Source organism: Seriola lalandi, unplaced genomic scaffold (genome assembly GCF_002814215.2).
Source record: "Seriola lalandi dorsalis isolate HSWRI2012SDOR001 ecotype SW California unplaced genomic scaffold, Sedor1 jcf7180002054946, whole genome shotgun sequence".
NCBI classification, from domain to species: domain Eukaryota; kingdom Metazoa; phylum Chordata; class Actinopteri; order Carangiformes; family Carangidae; genus Seriola; species Seriola lalandi.
Genome location: NW_019525497.1, coordinates 33413 through 53285, shown reverse-complemented (window position 1 = coordinate 53285; position 19873 = coordinate 33413). Strand labels below are relative to the sequence as shown.

The 19873-nt window shown below is 39.2% G+C and overlaps 1 protein-coding gene across 1 annotated transcript in view; it reads left to right on the top strand.

Moving 5' to 3' along the window:
• The window catches only part of oxct1a (3-oxoacid CoA transferase 1a), a 44863-nt gene that overhangs the window by 23072 nt on the left and 1918 nt on the right, over positions 1-19873 (top strand). The window contains exons 10-15 of the mRNA XM_023394182.2: positions 191-285; positions 993-1041; positions 1491-1563; positions 2884-2959; positions 11612-11701; positions 12698-12778. Of these exons, the coding sequence (XP_023249950.1) occupies positions 191-285; positions 993-1041; positions 1491-1563; positions 2884-2959; positions 11612-11701; positions 12698-12778 (464 nt within the window). The remainder of the gene's footprint in view (positions 1-190; positions 286-992; positions 1042-1490; positions 1564-2883; positions 2960-11611; positions 11702-12697; positions 12779-19873) is intronic.

Below are 19873 nucleotides of genomic sequence, written 5' to 3'. Positions count from 1 at the left end.
TGCCTACTATAAAGTTTTGTCGGTTTGTGTGTCCCCCACAGTCCAGATGTTTTGAGCTCATTCACACAACTTGACAACATGACTGATGCGTCCAAGGTGGTTTAAGAGGAGGCTGTGCATTGTATACAGATAATTTTCATTGCATAAGTAAAAATGAAATAGTTACTATCTTTAACTAAGAGCTAATCAGCAAACCTTGGTATAGGTATCCCCATGTTGGCGAGCAACTTCATAAAACCAGACATCACTGTACATCTTCAAAGTGAAAATGGAATTCTGGGACTGGTAAGACGCCTGCAGAGAGTTTTCTTCCCCCTCACTTTCCAGAGCTTTGAATCTCAACTAAACAAGCTAACGAGCAGCATATTTTCTGTCCTTTGTGTAGACAGTCATTTTAAGCAGTAAACGTCCTTAGTCTGAATTGTGCTCTGAGCATGTCGCAAAATGAATAGCCATTTATTCGAGCTGTATCATTGCTAGTTGGGGCCCTCATTTGAAATGTGCTGAGTTTGTTATGTAACAGATTGTGGCAGTTTGACACTTTCTCTTCCATTTTTCTTTCTCACAATCATTATTTGCTGGCTGAGCCTTCAACAAAGGCTGCTGCTATCGAATGACTTTCCAATCAGTTGTGTTGACAGGAGAATGTAAGCGCCTACGCTAATGCCTTATTTGTCAAAATTTCTTTTAATTATGAGTGTCAGTTATACAGAGGTACTGCTCTCTCCTCTCCTCTCCTCTCCTCTCCTCTCCTCTCCTCTCCTCTCTCCCTCTTCTCCTCTCCTCCCCTCTCCTCATGTCTCCAAAAGGGATTGCTCCCTTTGTTGAACACAGAGAAAATCAATGTCTCATCTAATCAGAGAAATGTGATTGTGTCTGTCTCTCCTTTGAAAGATCATGGCCGGTCAGGCTGAGTGACATGTGTGAGTGTGGCATGTGTGGCTGCCCGCCTCCGTGCACATTCATATTTGTCTTCATTTGTCTTGGTTTAGGGCCCGTACCCCACTGAGGATGCGGTGGATGCGGACCTGATTAACGCTGGTGAGGGTTACCCTAATAATTAGCTCCCAATGGTTAACGTAATTATATATAAAATGTGGAAAAATCGGTCTAACTAAATTCTGGATGGATGAAGAGACCATTTTACTGAAATCCTACGCTGTACACACACTTTTTTTTTTTTTTTTTCATGAATGCTAAATACAATATAATAATCATTTAACATTTTGTTCAGATTCACATTTAAAGTGATATTAACCTATTATCGTTTGACACCTCTGCTTTCTCTTTCACATCAGATCTTAATGAATGCAGATTCTTTTCTATTCATCTATTTGTTTATTTTTATGTCTCTATTTAATGTCTTTTGTCATTTCATTTACCTGATTTGTAATTATGTTTATATGTAATGTATTACTGCTATGATAAATTAATACCAATATTCTCTTTTGCCAAAAATAAATCAAACATGTCAAGTCTGTGTTCTGTAGGAAAGGAGACCGTCACAGTGCTCCCTGGGGCTGCTTATTTCTCCAGTGATGAGTCATTTGCCATGATCCGTGGGTAAGCTCTGAAAACTTGCTGACTGAAAGTTAGATATGGCCGACATTTACATGGATTTACATGTAGACAGCTTATTAATACTTTTAATATCACCATGAGTCACTTCAATGAGCTTCTCAGTACAGTTTATATAAAAAAGAAAAGAAAAGAGTTAACAAACTCATCAAGTTTCCCCGCAATCCAATAGTTTGTCACCTGCACCATAAGTCAGCTGTAACCATTAGGCAGGATTTGACCATAGAACACAGCCATAATTTGTGACACTGGATATTAATAAATGGCTACTGTCACCAGTACAACTAGACAGCATTCCCAAGGTCCCTGGTTTTTATTGATTTGCCAGCTGTCTGAGATTGCCCACCCGCACTCCCTGCAGCATCAGTTCTGTTTGTCCACCCAGTGGAAATTCAATACTGCTCATAAATAGCGCTGTCTAGTCCCACTGCCGGGGACAAAACGCAACCGTGTGTGTGTGTGTGTGTGTGCGTGTGCGTGTGTGTGTGTGTGTGTGTGTGTGTGTGTGTGTGTATGTGTGTTTGCTGATGTGCAAACACAGTTAAGGGGCCAGAGTTGCCAAAGAAGCATGACATAACATATGGTGGATTGTTAGCCATGTCTCCTGCAATACCACACCAGGTACATCTAGAACTGGGATTACATTTAGACTTGTACTTTGTAATCACAAAATTTTATCACTTCATCTCTGTATGTGTTTGTGTGTGTGCAATGGAGAAACAATGAGGTAATAAGATAGTCAATAAGGTTTTACTGTAGGCAACAGTGCCATAGATCCTGTTTTAAATCTATGCAACTGCAGCATCCTAACAATCCCCCCTACCTGCTCAAGAGAAATTGTAGGATACCTCACTTTGGACTTTGAACCCCTTAATCAGGAGAAACAGGAAAAGAAATTGCTCTCTGAGGACAAAGACTCACAAATTATTAGAGAGCGGAAATAAAAACGTTGCCTACAGAATCTGCTGATATTGTACATCTATATGTAAGAGCTAAATAATGTGGCAGCTAGAACAGATCTGAAGACCTCCACACCAACCAGAGAGTAAACATGCAAAATACAAATGATATTTTAGGAAGAAAAAATGTAGCAAGATGATACAGTTGTTAAAATAAAACATAGTTACTTTAGTGTTTTAATTATTATTATCTAGAAAGCGTTTGTATTATATGTCTTGTCAAGTATGATAAAAAAAATGTAGCAGTACTACATGTATTTATTTGGAGGAGTGGACTTGTGAGTTCATAAGTTGAACTAAATCTCAAGTTGACAGCTGTCCTCCTGTGTTGTATCATTCTCTGCAGGGGTCACATCAACCTGACAATGCTGGGAGCCATGCAGGTGTCAAAACACGGAGACCTAGCCAACTGGATGATCCCTGTGAGTTTGGTTTTGACTGCACTCGTGTGTTCCTATCTTGCAAATTCATGCTTTTCTGCTCCATCTGCTGGGAGTCAACACAACATCAGTACAATAGGCATGCTCCAACTGCTGCTTTTTGAAGCTTATAATAGTCTTTATTTGAGTTTGTGGCAGAAAGGTGTTCATGCTCTAGTAATGCAAAGCTGCTGTAAAAGTGCTGTTCTTTTGGGTTTCATGATATTTTACTAGTTCTATCCTTTTTCTATCCAATTTTCTGCTAAGTCTTTATCTTTAGACAACTGACTGTCAGAAGTCAAAAACTCATGAATGTTCACTTCCAGTGGTGCATAATACTTGATATTTGTTTTGGTTCAGTATCACTTAAAACATTTTCCTATGTGTTTGACTGTCACTTGATAATGCATGTGACCTGTGGCTTTGCAATCAACCACAAACCACAATGTTAAGGAAAACTCTGAACTGAATTAGTACTTCAACTACAACAGTTACCTTCATTATTGATGAATCCGCTGATTATTCTCTCGCCAGATCATTTTGTTAGAGCCAAAAAGGGCAACTTCAAATTGCTTGCTTTGTCCAATCATCAGTCCCAAATCCAAAACTATTGTTGTTGGGTTTAGGACTGATGATGGTTATCATACAAAACAAAGCAAAGCAGCAAATTGTGTTTAGCGTTTTTGCCTGAAAATGAGGCAGTTATCAGAATAGTTGCAAATTAGCTTTCAGTTGATTTACGAATTTGTTAATTGTTTCAGGTGTGCTCTGAACACCTGGATGTGGTATGTAATGACTAAATGAGGCTTACATTCCCTGGTTAAGATTTTAAGTTTATAAGATCTTATAAGAAATAAGAAATATTGGTTATAATTGAAATATATTATTTATCTATCAGTTTTAGTTTTTTTATGTTATGCATGGTGATGTCTTGGATGAAACAAATTCACAAAAGTGTGGCCTTGGTTTTTGTTATTCAAGAGCACCAGGATATGCTTGTCAGGGGATCATGGGGTAGAGGGGTGTTTGCGAGTGGTACAGTATGATGGGTGGCCCCTATTATTGCTAGGTGTTCCATCAGGTCAATTGGTCTTAAGACCACGGTGGCCACAGTCGTCCTCAGTGATTACTAAGGTCAAGAACCCATTAAAAAGCTGTTCACAGTGTGGGAGGGCTCAACCAGAATGCCCCCCCCCCCCGGGCACACAGCTGTTTTCTGCTTGACTGAAGTGTGCATGCAAGGTTGTTTCAGCCAGTGCGTCATTTAATACACGAATGTTATAAGCAGGCGAGTGGATGCAGCCACAGAGTGCTGAAGATGTTTACATATAAAGACCTTAATAATCAAACATAATATATACTGTATATGTGTATGTATAGCACATGTAAGGCAGCTATGTGCACAGCAATACTGTTGTTGATGGCTATCTCTAAATTTTGCAACCTAATTTATTTTCTCTTTACCTCTCCAGTTGTACTTGTTTGCCCATGGTAATTGCTAATTAACCGGTGCTTGATTAAGCACATTATGAAGATATTGAAGGCCTGCATTGGAGCTGTTGTTCAGAAGCAGGGAGTTTATCTTGTTTGGCCATTCTAGTGTTGGACAGTTTGAACAGCAAAATGATGCAGCAACACAGGCACGCATACCTCTGTCCTCACCTACGCTTCAATCTTCATTATCCCCTCTTTTGAAGGGATGGATGAAGAGAATTACATTTCCCACCTTCTGTGATAATGAAAATTATTCACTATCTAAAGATGGGTACATAGCGTGAAATTGGAAATGTTTTACGTAGGAGTCGGGGATGCAGTACTCTCAGCGTGATTATGTTGATTTTGAATGCTTTTAATATGCAAAATGCAGATGAACATTTTCCAGTTGAGGGCTTTGAAATGCTTTTACATCTCCACTCAGCCTGAAACATCTGGAAAAACAATAGATGGAGGGAAAGGGGTAATAGAATAAAGCATGGTATTTTGGATTTGGTGTGCTATTTTATCACTTAGCTGCTGGAGCTTTATCAAGCCGTCCTAAATGTAAGGGTCCTGCACCCAGTAATTCACAGAAGATGCAGCCACTCATGTTACCTGTCATTTTCCCCTCCTCACAGATTTCTAACAGCCAGCGACACACTGTTTTCAAAATGAGAACCATGTTTGTCTTTTATTGACTTGGGTTTTTTGTTGCCTGAGCGGCACTACTTTCATTTTCACTTGCTCCTACAAATCTGAGGGGAGTCAAAGTAAGATATTGGAAAATGAAGAAAGACTCAGAAGTTGACCAAAGCAAAAAAAATGAATCCAGTCAACTCTAATACAGCTGTGTATTTTACTAAAATGAAATTAAGTTTGCTCGTTGTCGACTTCAAACAGAAAACAAGCACTACATCAGACATATATTCCAAGCTCCTGGAGGCTCAGTGGAACTGCAGCTTAAGTGCTGCAATACCTCAAGCTATACTGACTATTAAAATGCAGTTAGTAGCTCAAATGCTCATGACAAGGCCTGATGGCAGCATTAATGAAGGTGCTGCTTAAGAGCATGGTGGTTTTTTCTTAGAACTTCATTGGCTTTTCTACAGTATCATAACAGGTTTACCTGGACATGGTTGCCAGCTTACCATCAGTTGAAGATGTATTTGTAGCAGCACAAACCTCTCACTGTCTCTCTGGTTTTCTGTTCTCCCGTGTATGAAAATGTGTGTGAGCTGCTCTGACAATATTTGGCAGCTTTTGTAAAAAAAAAAAAAAAAAAAGAATCTGAAACTCTGCAAGATAACTAATTTGCTTGAGGATATGACCGTTGCTCATTATTGCCACATATTACAAGCTATTACAATGCACATTTCCTAGGGTTCCTGCGTCTCTGGTTAGAATTTCATGTTCAATGGAATTTAAGTCTAATTATTGGCAAGGAAAAAAAAACAATGTTTTTTCATGTGATAGATTACACTGTATTCATCAGCTATACACTGCACACAGTTATGTTTTCCAGTTACTTTCAGCTCATTGTCCATTGTCTTTCTGTCAGTCCTGTCTCACCCTGATTCTTGTCATTAGTTGTCTGGGTAACGAAGGCTCGTGGCGGACCGTCGCTATGTTATTAAATAGAGAGCCATTTGTATCAGACAGCGGAGATTGTCAGAGAATTTGAGGGGGAGAGAAAGGAAGCCAGTTGGTAAGTGGGAACTCTTGGATTGTGAAGGGGGTCGTTTTCTGTGGTGTCTCTGCCACTGACTGGAAAGTGAACACTTGCACAGCAATGAGGAAATTGTATTCTGTTGTCATGGCAACACAAAAAAATGCAAGCAACCCCTGAGCCTAGTAAGAGAAATCCAGTGCTGGTCAAAGTAAGCTTTTCTTATGCACTAGTACTACAGCAGCATGTTTCGGAAACAGCAATCCCCATCGTCTAAGTCATAGAAACAGCTTGTGAATCAGTGTTGACTTGTGAGGGCTAAAAGGGCAACAACATTTTTGTTTTCTTAATGTTCCTTCTCGAGGCAGAGGATGTGAACTATTCTTTGTGCAGAGGTTGCTTTGGAAAAAATGTCAGACACCTGTAACCCCATGATCCTGGACAGATAGACCAGCAGTGTTATATTTGTAGTAAACCACAGTATAAAAGCATTTTACTGCAGTTTCACTGCCGTCCCATGCTTACTCTTACTCTTTTAAAATGTCTAATAGCAAAACCCTTAGTTGTGTGTTACTGGGGGCCCTCTGAGAAAACCTTGTGGGTTGAGTGGGACTGACTGTGTCATTGTCTCTGCTCTCACATGTTATGATATGTTTCACCTTGGCAAAGATTCAAACTTAAGAAGTCTTGTGTTATCTGGGTTGTGCACCACTGATACTGCCTCCTGCAGCCCCCCGTATTATCTCTCACTTTTAAAGCCATTATATGAATGGATGTTCCATGACTTACATACTCTCTAACGCCTATTTAATTAGCATACGTGTAGGCTACTATATATCTGCCTCTGGCAAGGATTAATTTCAAAGAGACAGTTCAATAAGCCAGTAAAAAAGTAAAATAGGCGTTTAGAGAAAAAAGGTAACATCTGTGGGAACTAGCGCAAGAAGATTTTCTCATTACCGGCTCTAATGTGAAGCAGTGAAATAAATAACTGCAAAATTAACATAGATGTGCCTTTCAATTCTCATATTTACTGTAATGAAATTTCACGTTTGAATAGAGTGATGTCTTCTGTAATATGTTACGTAATAACACAACAGTTCTTCCTAAACAGTATGTATGAATGTGTCTCTATTTGAGCAGTTGAGCAATAGTCTACTAGTTCAGGAGAGAGATGTCTCAAAGCGTATTTTCATGTTTTTATGTTCTCCTGCTAATGAATTGTGTCTAGATACACACTTTCAAGTGTCCCTGATTCCCCCCATGGTGCTAAGATTACAGCATGCAAATGGACACAATCATAGTGGTGAGGAAATTAAAAACCTGTGGCGTTTCAGTGAGACCAACAAGGTTAATGTCATCAAAGCTGTGTTAATTAAATGACAAAATTACACTGCTCTTGTAAGCGACTTAAGCACAGGATACCTCTTTTTGTGGATATTGTTCTCACAATATATTTGTTCCATTTGAGTCCTTTCGTTCAGGTTCCACAGGTGGAAAGCCAGATACTAGGGCAACCTTCATCTTCGAGAGTCTCCACGAAGCACTCGATTTTGCAAAATAGTATTCTCTAAATCTTCCGATATTAAAAATCAACTAATCAAAAAAATGTCCAATTCTTGGCTGCCACGGTTGCGGGTGAACAGGTTTACACAAGCCTGGCAACCAAGCCCATCCAGACAAAACAAGTGTAACAGACAGCCAACCAAAAGTTAAGGCTTGATTAGATTGAATAAAAATCACTTTAGTGAGCAGGATGGAATAGGTTATTAGCGTACACATCACACCATTGCATAAATTCCTTCTTCATCAAACACATACAGATCATGATAAGTGTGAGCTTTTTGCTGCATGGAGCAGATCAAAGTGGGCTCAGTTAACCACATGCAAAGCTGTAAATCACAGGCAAGCCAATTACAATCCTCCCAGCAATATAGGTCACTGACAAAAATACTCAGTGAGCAGCAGAGCCCGTAACTGTCTGTACATCACCACGGCAATGTTATTTTATGACGCAGTTTCCTATATAACAATGTTATGTGCATTAGTGAGACATTTGACCATGCACACGCACACACAAGCTGAATTGTTGATCCTGCATGCTTGGCTGCTGTCACCGCTGTATAACACAGGCATTGTAGCTGCATAATTTCATTTCAAAGTAGCTTTCATTCAAAAATTGATAACAGTTCCAGTCACTTGGTGCTGACATTTTCTGTTGCCAGAAACATGCAACCATTAATTTTTTTACTATTAAAATGTTGCTCAAGTAGAAGTTTAATTCTCCCCAGAGTAAAACACGATCCTTTTGTAAGTTCCTTCAGATGTTTATTATTGTATTGACTCTTTTATTGATCATAACTTAACACCGATGTTTTAATTCTCAAAAACAGATTCCCCCTTTGATTTACAGCAGCCTTGTTGTTAGATGGAGTGCATTAGAGGGTGTGTGGCTCAGGCACAGCTGTAAATCCTGACTTGCTACTATTAGGTCACACAGCGTTCTCCTCCTAGGGCCTGTGAACATACCACCTATCCCTTTGACTGTCAGAAAATGCATTACAATTGATCATATGAAAAAGGACACAGTCTCCTTTTTTGAGTATCACCTTAAGAGTCGCAGTAAATGAAAACACAGAGGGGGAATAAAGGGGGAGATGTTGTGTTTGACGGTTACAAGTCAAAATGTACACTGTTTTAATAACATCGATTTTGGTGGTTTAATTTAAGGATGTTATCTAAGCTGTTACAGTAGGCCACTTTCAACTGGTGTTCAACAAGATAACAGTAAAGTAAAACTGAAATTAAATGCAGCCTCTCCCATATCCACAGTCTATGCTATTCCCTACTTCCTTTTCCCCACCTCCCAGCCCTCCTTCCGCTCTCTGTTGATATCTTCTCCACCCAGCAGGCCTGTCCAGAGGCAGACAGTATCCTTATGATGCACCACACTTGCCATATATATCCTCTGGTTATCGAGCAGAAAGCAAAGCAGGCTCTTAATATGATTGATGAGCAAATGGGATTTTAATTCAGTTACGCAGCCATCTCCCTGTGGCCATATCTGCATGTCAGACTTCCTTATTTGGAAACCCTCTGTATTGGGAACAATGGAGGACTTGCAGACAATTTTTCACCTGGCTGGCAGTTCTGTTGCAGTGATAATCTTTCAGATTGCTTGCTTTTCAGATTGATTCAGATTTTTTTTTAAGTGCATTCCATGGCTCCATTTATTTAAAAAAAAAAAAAAAAAAAAAAAAAAGATTTTGTTTCAACTGTTGAAGAAAACACTTATTTATTTTATTCCCACTCTAAATTGTCAGTAAACAAAGCTTTAGGCTACTGGGTAGCTACTTTGGAGGTTTCAGACATGTTTTAAAGCCCTTAGTTTGACCATATTATTCAAACAGCTCATTTAAGAGGTAAAGTGAAAAAAGATTTGGTTTGCTTCATTGCAGATGTTAGGCTCTCCTTTCTCTGCTCTCTTGACTTTTCTTACTCACGTTTCTTTGCAATTGACATTATTTTTTTCTGCCAAAATGAGAGACAGCGGTACCGTGATATCATATTCATATTTCCTACAATTGTGTTTCCTAACCCTTTTTTTTTATTCCATTAACACAAGCCTTTAGCACTTTTTGCATATTGAGATTTGGCATTTAACCTAGGTTTTTAGGTTGCTGACAGTAATATTCAGTAAGCCATAGAGCCCAAAACTTTCTGAAAGTCTCCACAATAATGTTATTTTATGACAGTGGTTCCTATATAACAATGTCACTGTCATTGTCATGCATTAGTGAGACATTTTACCATGCGCACACATACAATTAGGGATCGAGACGGGCTGAATTGTTGATTCTGCATGCTTGGCTGCTGTCACTGCTTTGTTACACAGGCATTGTAGCTGCATCATTTCATTTCAAAGTAGCTTTCATTCAAAAATTGATAACTGATAATTGATGGTAAAGTATGGTTCAAGTGGAAGTTTCAATCCCCCCACGGTAAAACACAATAATTTTGTAAGTTCCTTCAGATGTTTATTATTGTATTGACTCTTAATTGATCATAACTAGAGTAGTAATTTAACACAGATGTTTTAATTCTCAAAACAGATTTCCCCTTTGTTTAACAGCAGCCTTGTTGCTAGGTGGAATACATTAGAAGGTGTGTAGCTCAGGCTCAGCTGTAAATCCTGACTTGCTACTATCAGCAAGATAGTAGATACAAGGAAGATTTGGCATTTACCCTGGGTTTACACCCAGCTATGTTCTTTAAAGATATGGCTGTGAAAGCCACCTCTACAGCACGCCCCATTACAGAACCAAGATCTCTATTACAATGGTACTAAATTCATCAGAATACTAAATACTGAGATGCTGCTGCATCCTAGTGCGTCCTTTGATACCTTTGACCACTGCGTACAGTGCCGCTTCTCCAGCTGAATCAAGAACCATGAGTTTTGAGCACATTACCCCTGCATTTAAAGGTCCACAGGTTCGGTTCAACCAATTACAAAAAACATAATATCTCTCTCACCTCCAGTGGTATCTGTCTGCTCAAATAGCTTTGCTTTAATTTGCCCAGGTTTTGAGATATCTTTCTTTGACATTTCTGCCCGCACCCCAATACAAAGGCAGCAAATGTAATTTAGTTTGTGGTGCTCGCAGCATAGAATTACATGCAACATGTCTTGCCAGAAGCAGCCTCCCTGCTACTCTGTATAATCCACAGAACTCACTGCCAACACTTTTCATTGGAGCTGCTTTCTATCAAACTAATTTTCTGCCAGAGAAATGGTCCCCATTAAAAGTTTTGTTGAGTTTTGCAATGCTGTGGATTATTATAATGTACAATGGGTATATTCACCTTGCTTTCCACTTCTATATATGTGGTTCAGTTTTTTTGAACTGGAATGAATTGCAACCATTGTTTCTTAAACTGTTTAACCTCTTGTCAATTAAGTTGAAACGTAAGATATTGTAGTGAACACGAAATATAGATAGGACCCAGCATTTTCTTTTAAGATACTCATGGACGTCACTAGTGCATTTAATCATTTTTGATTGGCAAACCTTTACAGTGTTGCCACTGTAACCTCTGTCTCGGTGTGTGAAGTTTTGTGTTGGTTCTTATTAGAGCAGGGATACTGAGCACACAGCATTAGAAGATAACCTTGCACTGAAGACCCAGAGCCACACAGCAGCTCTGTAAACCTTTATGTATGTATGTATATTGATGGAGGAGGAGTTGTTTTTGGGAGAGTTTCCTACTTGAATAGGTTCAGTAGAGGAGAAAAAGGTATCGCTGTCATTTCTCCCCACCCTCCTTAAATAATGCTTTTTTTAATCTTATTTTATATATTATATATTCAATTTGTTGAACTTTGTGGTCATTTTTCAGGCTGTACTCATTGGTGGTTTTTGATTAGATTGTATTGTAACCCATAAATAAATGGTATAACTGAAACTGCTATATCTATAACTTGTATATTTATTTCTATCTTCCACTCTTAGGGTAAGATGGTGAAGGGAATGGGAGGAGCAATGGATTTGGTGGCCAGCGCTGGAACCAAGGTGGTGGTCACCATGGAGCACTCAGCTAAGGTGCGTATACATGCAAGTGTGTGTGTGTGTGTGTGTGTGTGTGTGTGTGTGTGTGTGTGTGTGTGTGTGTGTGTGTGTGTGTGCGCTTTTACCGTGCCTGTTCTAACCAACATTGCCTCTACAAATTGTCTCAAAAGACTCATTCGCTTTCTCAATAATCCAGGTCAAATTAAATTGGCAATTTCCTTTTCCCATGTTAGTACCTTCACCAGCATACCTTGTATCTACTTCCACGATAATGAGTGTGAGTGTTATGACTGATTAAGGATAATTCTGTTAATGGATTGCTTAATGCCTCTCTACAAGAGAGCGTGAGCTCATCCTGATGAGGTTCTGCACACAAACCATGTCCTGTGCGCTCGTCTTTGGCTAATTTAAAATGCAAGTCTAGAATTGGACTCAGTGTTTCAGGAACAGCTGATTAGTTAGACTGGTGCTCCAGCTGGAGGTGAATAACCCCACAGGGCATCTGACAATAGCTGTAGGCGATCCAACTGAATTGGTTTACTTTTAGAAAGCCCGGACCGATATGATGCAAGGGCAACATAACATTCTGCATTCACAGAAGCATGCTGTTTTTTGCTAATGGGAGCCTATCTGGCGCCCGGCTATAGTCCAGATGGTACAGCAGGTGAGCATAAATTTACTGCCCTGAAGCCTGTTTTCATTCATGACGGGGAAGGGGGGAGGGGGGCGGGTGATATATCATATGTGTTTCTCAGGCAGCGTTGGAGGTATTTGGACGTGTGCTTTTTTTTTTTCTTTTCTTTTTTTCTTAAAGATAACTGGCGGGGAAACTGAGATATGCACTTTAATGGAATATTTGCTGTATGTCCCTTGGGGATAGAAAGAGTGTCCTTAACCATCTGTATTCCTGGCTACATTACAGTTTAAACACACTGTTTGACATGACTGACAAGCTTAACTGAATAACTCACCTTTTGTGTAGTATTTTATTTTTCTTCTTTTTTTTAACCAACTGCGCTTTTCTTTCAGGGAGGAAAACACAAGATATTGGACAAATGCAGTCTGCCTTTGACAGGGAAACAGTGTGTGGATCGTATCATCACAGAAAAGGTGTGTTCATCTGTTTATTTTGTATATATTTTATACATGCAGATATATCTTCGTCATCCTAAATTGAAATAGAAGTGGATGGACGAACGCATGAGCCATTAGTCATGAACTTGGGCTGCTTTCTCACGGACAGACCAGTGTGTAAGCTGGGGCTGAGCAGGACTCTTGGCCTGTAAAAGACCTGTATGCTGCTGTCATGAGGGAATTTTTTGCAAGTAGTCCATGTAACATTTTTCTAACAAAAAGAATTGTTCGAGATGTATTAGCGTAGAAGTGGATAAATGTGACTCAAGTTTTTTGTAAAACATGAAACCACAGAGGCAAGAGGCAATAACGCCAGCAAGAACACCAAACTGTACACTCCCTAAATTTAATCATGGGGAAATTGCAAATGTATTTGATTAATTATTGCAATACCAAGCTTAATTAAGGAAATGTATCCTCATTAAATTGTTGTTCAGTTCAGTTCTTTCCTTGGTGATCATTTAGCCACTTTTAGCTAATCCTAGATAGGTCTAACTTTCTGCTTTTTGTGTCTTTACTATTCATTTTAAAAAAAGCCTTGGTTTATTTGTTTTTAGTCAAAGGCTGACTGTTCAGCTTGCAAAGTATTACAATTTCCCACCTCGCAGTCGGGAGTGATTGACTAAAACCAATTTTTAGTAAGTTAACTTTTGCAGTCTGTGAGTTTGTGTAGTATTTTATTTTAGACACACAGAGACAATGAGCCCAATGAAACACACATTGTATCTTTATCTTTCAATTACATCTCCCTCACACGCGCACACATGCATAAACAAGCACAAGCAACTGATAGAGTAGTATGATGCAACAGAGTGACATGGGGAGATGTAAATTAAATTAGTTCAATTAAAATTGATTCAAGCTGTTGACTTGTTTAAGGAGCTTAAAGCTTATTGATTTTGTTATGTTTTTTTGTTTGTTTTTTTTAATTTTCATGGTTGGGGTTGGGTTTCCCTTTTTATGTATTTTGTTGATACTCCCATACATGCCTGAAGCAGAGCCCTGAGGCAGGAATGAGATGATGCTTGTGCAATGGTTATCGAACCCATCTGCAGCTGTATGTTTTGGACTCTGGTGAAAAGCCGGATAGACAATAGAAACAACTAATGTGAAGAAAGGTCAAACTGGGAACGTTTGAATAAAACTGACTGGACTTGATTTGGGTGTGGGTGGACTTTGGAGATGCTTTTCTCCATAGCATGTGGGGGTGTTGATTCCCATTATTAAAAGTTAGACCATAGGGCGTACTATTGTAAATCCTACTGCTCAATCTCCCTTGTAAAAGCTTGTGGATCTTTGCCTGAAGAAAAAAGCTCCATCCTTCTTCATTTGTGTGTGAGGAGCTCTGTTTCTGCTCTGCCTTTGACTTTCATCAGCTCCTCACAGTTTAACTAGAGCGCAGTGTTATGGAAGGCTTTTGACTAACTTGATAGATAGAGCCTCCATTTACAGCAATATGTTGTCGTAGTACATGTGGTGAAGCTATGGTGGAGCATGAATCATTCACATTCCTCCGGGATTGTAATTCCAGTCAAGTAGGGTTTTAGTGACAAACGTTCCAGTTACAGGTACAGCTTATCTTGTCAGCGAAGTGCTCAAGACAGTCCAAGGCTAGAATTTTCTTTTAAGATGGAAATAAGCAAAGGGTAAGCAAAAATACAAGGATGAAAAAAAAATGAAGATAAAGGACCCTTAGAGGGAATGGAGCAAGGAGAAAATAGGAGCCATAAACACTGAGAGAAAAAAAAAAAAAAAAGGTGTGGGCTAGGTGAGTGAGAGAGAGAGAGAAAAAAAAAAAGACCAAAAAATATTCGGGTAGCTAGTAGAGGTGCTGATGTAGTTTTCGTGTCCTTATGTACTCCGGTCAATTCCCTGTTACCCTCCACTGCCTTTGGAACTCGCTCATTGAAAACATGACCTGTGAGGGGCAAAGTCAGACAGTGTGTCCATGTATTTTTATTTTATTTTTTTATTTTTTTGCCTGCTTTCTTCTTTTTTTTTCCCGCCTGTCTGTTCTTTTCTGCTCGGCTGGCTTTTGTTGTGATTGCGCAACATTTCTCAGCGAGCAGATTTCTGTCAACATTTATAAAGGTTAAAGCTCTTTCTACCACCCTGCTAGCACTGGTACCTCCTCCTCTCCACCTTCCACATTTCATCTCCTGCTGCTTTCTTTCCCTCTCTATCCATTAGTACTCTTTTCTTATTACATCCTTTACTCTCGTCTTTTTAACGGCTTGATTTTTTTTTCTCAGCTCCTTCCATCCTTATCATCACATATTTTCCTCTTATTTCTTCATCCTCCTTCATTTCTTACCTCCACATCCCTCCTCCTCTACTTTATTCTTCCTTTGCTGTGAATAAATTTGAAAATATATTTTTCTTTCCATTTGGTCTTCCATGCACACTAAACCGGCATTGTCTATCCCTAAATGTAAGCATTTTGAAAACTCTCTTCCTTTGACAGTGTCAGTCTCTCTTTGTAGTTTAGACAGGGAAAACTGAGCATTTCAAAAACGCTGACATGTGACTGTCAGCCTGTCAGCCACTCAGATATTGCCAAAATACTCATACTTGGAGGCAATGTTAAGAAGCCAACTTTTTGTCACCTCCAGCTGTCGCAGTGATTTCTTGTTTTGTAAACCAATATACCCAACTGCGCTATAAAGGTGCTGCCACTGACATGTTTTTCTGTTTCTGGTGTCAAACAGCACAAGTCTAAAGTAGTGATTTGATTGAGGGTGTCAGTGCAGCAGCTCAGGAATTACTGTTAACTTGGCTAGCTGGTAGTTTGCAACAACATCAATCAAATTAAAAGTATTATGAAGTGCTGTTGTTGTGGACAGACAACAGACACGGAAAGCAATGGCAACCCCTATATTGCATATTCAGCTGAATAAGAATCCATGATCAGGAAAATAGAATGAAAACTGAGTTTGAGTCAGATGAAAAAAATCATTCTTGGTTGTTTGATTCCACATCCATGAGTTCAGCCTGGTGTGAACGTGGTTTCTGTCCATACTGTATTTGCTCAGCTGATTTTTGCTCATGACAAACACTCTTTTAAATTTCCTTGGCACTTCATCCCTCATATACTGTATCTGAGTCAAGTTTGCCATGAAAAAAACTAGGACCAATTTCTGTTTTAGGTGCTTCTGATAGCCAAGACCCACACATATTGCCTGAGAAACACCTTTTTTGCTCCAACAGTGTGACTTTTCAACAATGTAAGAACACTCCAGACTCCAAAGTGCATTTAATGTGTATGTTATGTATGAATTGATTGATCAAGGTTGATCAATAAACAATCTGCACAATATGATTTACACCCCAGGGGGCCTTCCATACTTTGCTGTCACTGTGAACTTTGTGACTTTATTATGTTTCCTTGTTTCAGAAACATTAGTGAAGAGTCAGAGGACAAGAGTAGATTTTTTTTTTCTGCACATTCAATGAGAGGCAGGGATGTAGCACGTGCATGTTACACATGCACAACATTTACATTTCAACTCATTTTTGTCAGTAATCCTGTTTGGAGTTGCTCCAAAGTAGAAAGCATTATTCAAATTGGATTCAACAAATAAAGAACTTTACCTGCTGAATGATAATGAGTCTGGTTTGCCCAGTACAGTGTTGATCAGAGATTGAACTATTGACAAAAATTGTTCATTGTCATCATCTGGAGGAGTGGTTCTTAAACTCTATTTGGTTTTAATCCATATTTTTCCCCTGGTCATCCACACCCCTGCTCCAGTGGCTACAGTATATGCCCCTCCAGGTGGGCCCTGAGCGCACGAGCAAGCATATGACACTGTGAGCACATCCCAAATAACCAACTGAAGAAATTTGGGGATTAACACATGAACAAGCCGGATTTTACTCTACCATATATTACGCTTGGTTCACAGCATTATGTTTACAAGTTATTTGAAATTTAATTGAATTTGGCCTGCACTGTTTTTCAGCTGAAATTCAAAAAGCAAGTGAAACTTTATTTCTTGTTTCCAGTGTAATACAACTTGCCTATGACAGGTTATTGGATTCCTTGAGGTATAATCTAACCTGTAATTCATTTGAAATTAGAACAACAGTCTGCTCTGCTAACATCTTTCTCCATGACAACAAATGAAGAGAAAAACAATTATCTGTGATTGTTGCCGAACACTGATCAATAAAAGTAACCATTTACAAGTCTGCGAGGCCTCATGGACTGGACACAAAACCAATCAGGGCATGATGTCTGAAGTCAAGTGTAACCTGTTTATTCAGTAACTTACAGTTAGATTAATTACATCCAGCCCAGCAGCCTGATTTTAGAGCTTTTCGTTCTATATTAACCAACAACACTGTGTATAAAATTACTTGTGGGCTGCGAGGAAAATTATTGTTGTGGATCACCACTCTCTGCAGTAGAAAATGAGGGACGATAAACCTGGTGGCAAACAGTGCCTTTAATGAGCCTGATAATGGTTATCCTAAATGCATTCTCCGCTGGTTGCTGTCTTTACATGATTAAAGCCTCGGCTCCAGTTTGTTCCCAAAATGGGAGCAGAAACTGGGGCCTTCCAAATCTACCATACAATATTCTCTTCCCTCCACACAGACGCACACAAGCACAGATGCTGACGTAGACGATATATTCTCGCAAACACAGCATCCTCCTTGGCTCGCGACGGCCTAGAGCGATGGTGATTCAAGTGTTGTCCTAAACAGTGTTGCTATGATTTGAGACTCTCAGTGGTAGGGAGCCTGTTGCTTCAGGCGGTGTCTCTCCTGCTTCTCTATATGGCCGGATCATTTTATACAATATGTTGCCATTTCTCCTCGCTTAACCACAGTTCACTTGTTTACAAGCTTTTTCTACTGCTGCATTGTCATTGAAATGATGGATTGTATGTGTGTGTGTGTGTGTGTGTGTGTGTGTGTGTGTGTGTTTGCTTTGTTTTTATTATCTTTTGTAAATCACATCACTTCCATGGCCCGTGGAGCTTGAGTTGCTGCCATGACAAAAGTCTACACACTAAGCCTCCCAGTATTTTTCTCCTCAACCGATATTTTCATAATCATTTCCTGTTTTAAAACTAAGGAAGTAAAAAAATAATTGCCCATGTCATTCACAGATGAAGCAGTACGACTCCTGAATTATTCAGTCGTCATAATGGCCCCAGAAAAGTGTTACCTGTGGCATTTTCTGTAATGAAGACAATGCCAGTGACAGCAATTACTATTCCAGCAACCAAATTGAAATCCTTTTATAGTCCTACTGTGAGTTTTTGTCTGAACTCATGTCAAAATCGAGACATTGCTGTAATGCAATTTGTTACTTGTGACATTCCATCTGTCTTGCTATAGTGGAGTGAGATATCTGCCTTCTGCTCTGTCGCTGTGTGTGAGGTTCTAATGAGCTGAGAGTCCTGACAGGCGTTGCCTGGATGTGACTGTGGCTTGGCCTGTCAGTCCCTGCTGAGAGAAGCCACAGGACCCAGCTCGGCTCAGCGTGCCTGGCCTGTCTTTTACAAAGAATTTTTTTGCATTGTGTGCATAAATAGAGATAATAATATTACTCCAGGTTCAGCTTTAAAGTGTTATTGTAAAAAAGTTACCTACCTAATTTGCCATGTCACAGCTGTGTTGAGAAGCAACAGTCTTGAAATCAATTATTTGAATTAAATGTCATTGCTAACTTTCTACTTCTGTGTGGAAACATCAATACATTCAGAACACATCCCTCCAAAAGACTGTTTCCACAAATAAACAATTTAAAAATGGACAAATAAAAAAGTAAAGGTTCTACTGTCTATAGCATGTTGTAGTGTTGTAGAGACAGACACAGGTCATGTTTATGCTGAAAATGTATTCCAGTCTTTAAGCAACCAATGATACAGTAGAAAATAACACAGTACCAACTGAAAATTACAGTGTTGAGGATTATTATATTATTATAATTATTATAAATATACATGGATCCAACTTTGAGACGAGATGACACTTTGGTAAGAACAAACCATATCCCTGTCATGTTGGAACCACAGATATGGCTCATAGAATGAAAATAATTATTTTGTCTCATAAGAAAAAGACATAATAACAGGTCTGTTGCCTGAAGGTGCTCAACAAGAGCAGCATGAATTTGTTTTTATCTTTGTTTAAACTTCCAGCATTTGTAGTACTTTGACCTTCTGTTTAATTGACCTGTTTGACAGGATTCAGGATTCATGGTAATTTAAAAAAAGGTCCCACCGTCTCCTCTGTTTTGGACCGATGCCTTTGGCTGTATACTGTAGGATACAGTATTTAATCACACTCAAAGATGCTGAAAATCTCCAGGGGGCCTCCTTTATGAATCATACAGACTCAATTTTGTGCATAACCTGTGGGCAAGCTCATGTAAACTTGAAGTCAGATTTGTCCATTTTTGCTTGAGCATATGTGAATATTTTGAACAACTCTTCATTGTTATCCTGCACAAATCCCTGGCTGTAGGGAAGTATGATACCAGGTGAAGAGAACAGCCAAATTAGCCACAAAAATTCACAATGCTATTTTTAGCCAGGCCAGCATAACTGATAAATGACTGTCAGCTATGGCAGCTGAAGAGATGCTTCACCCGTCTACCCAATGTCACTGCAGTACAACATGGGATAATCCAGTGTTTTCATTTGAGCTTAATGTAAATATGGGCTTTTTTTTTTTTTGCCCTGAAATTAAAGTCTTTCAAACGGTTGTAGGAATTTTACAAAGAAATATTGGATAGGGTGGAATTCAGTTCTTTAAAATTAACATTGGTATCCCTTCCTGCCTCCTTGATGCCAACAATGTCTCTGACTATCTCATCCCTGTTCTCTTGTGCTATACGTGACGGAGCACCTGCATAATCTCAGAGCCATCGTTGGTTTAACAAATCTTTGCTTGAATCATTCTGTATTGATGATTAACTTTTTACATTTCAGTTCCATTATTTTTAGGCAAATTGATTTATTTTTTTTTTTTTGTTAAAAGTGGTGCAACAATTAAAATGTAATTGCTCACTTCTTTGAGGTGCCCCAGCCTCAGAGAGTTGAGGGCCACTCTCTG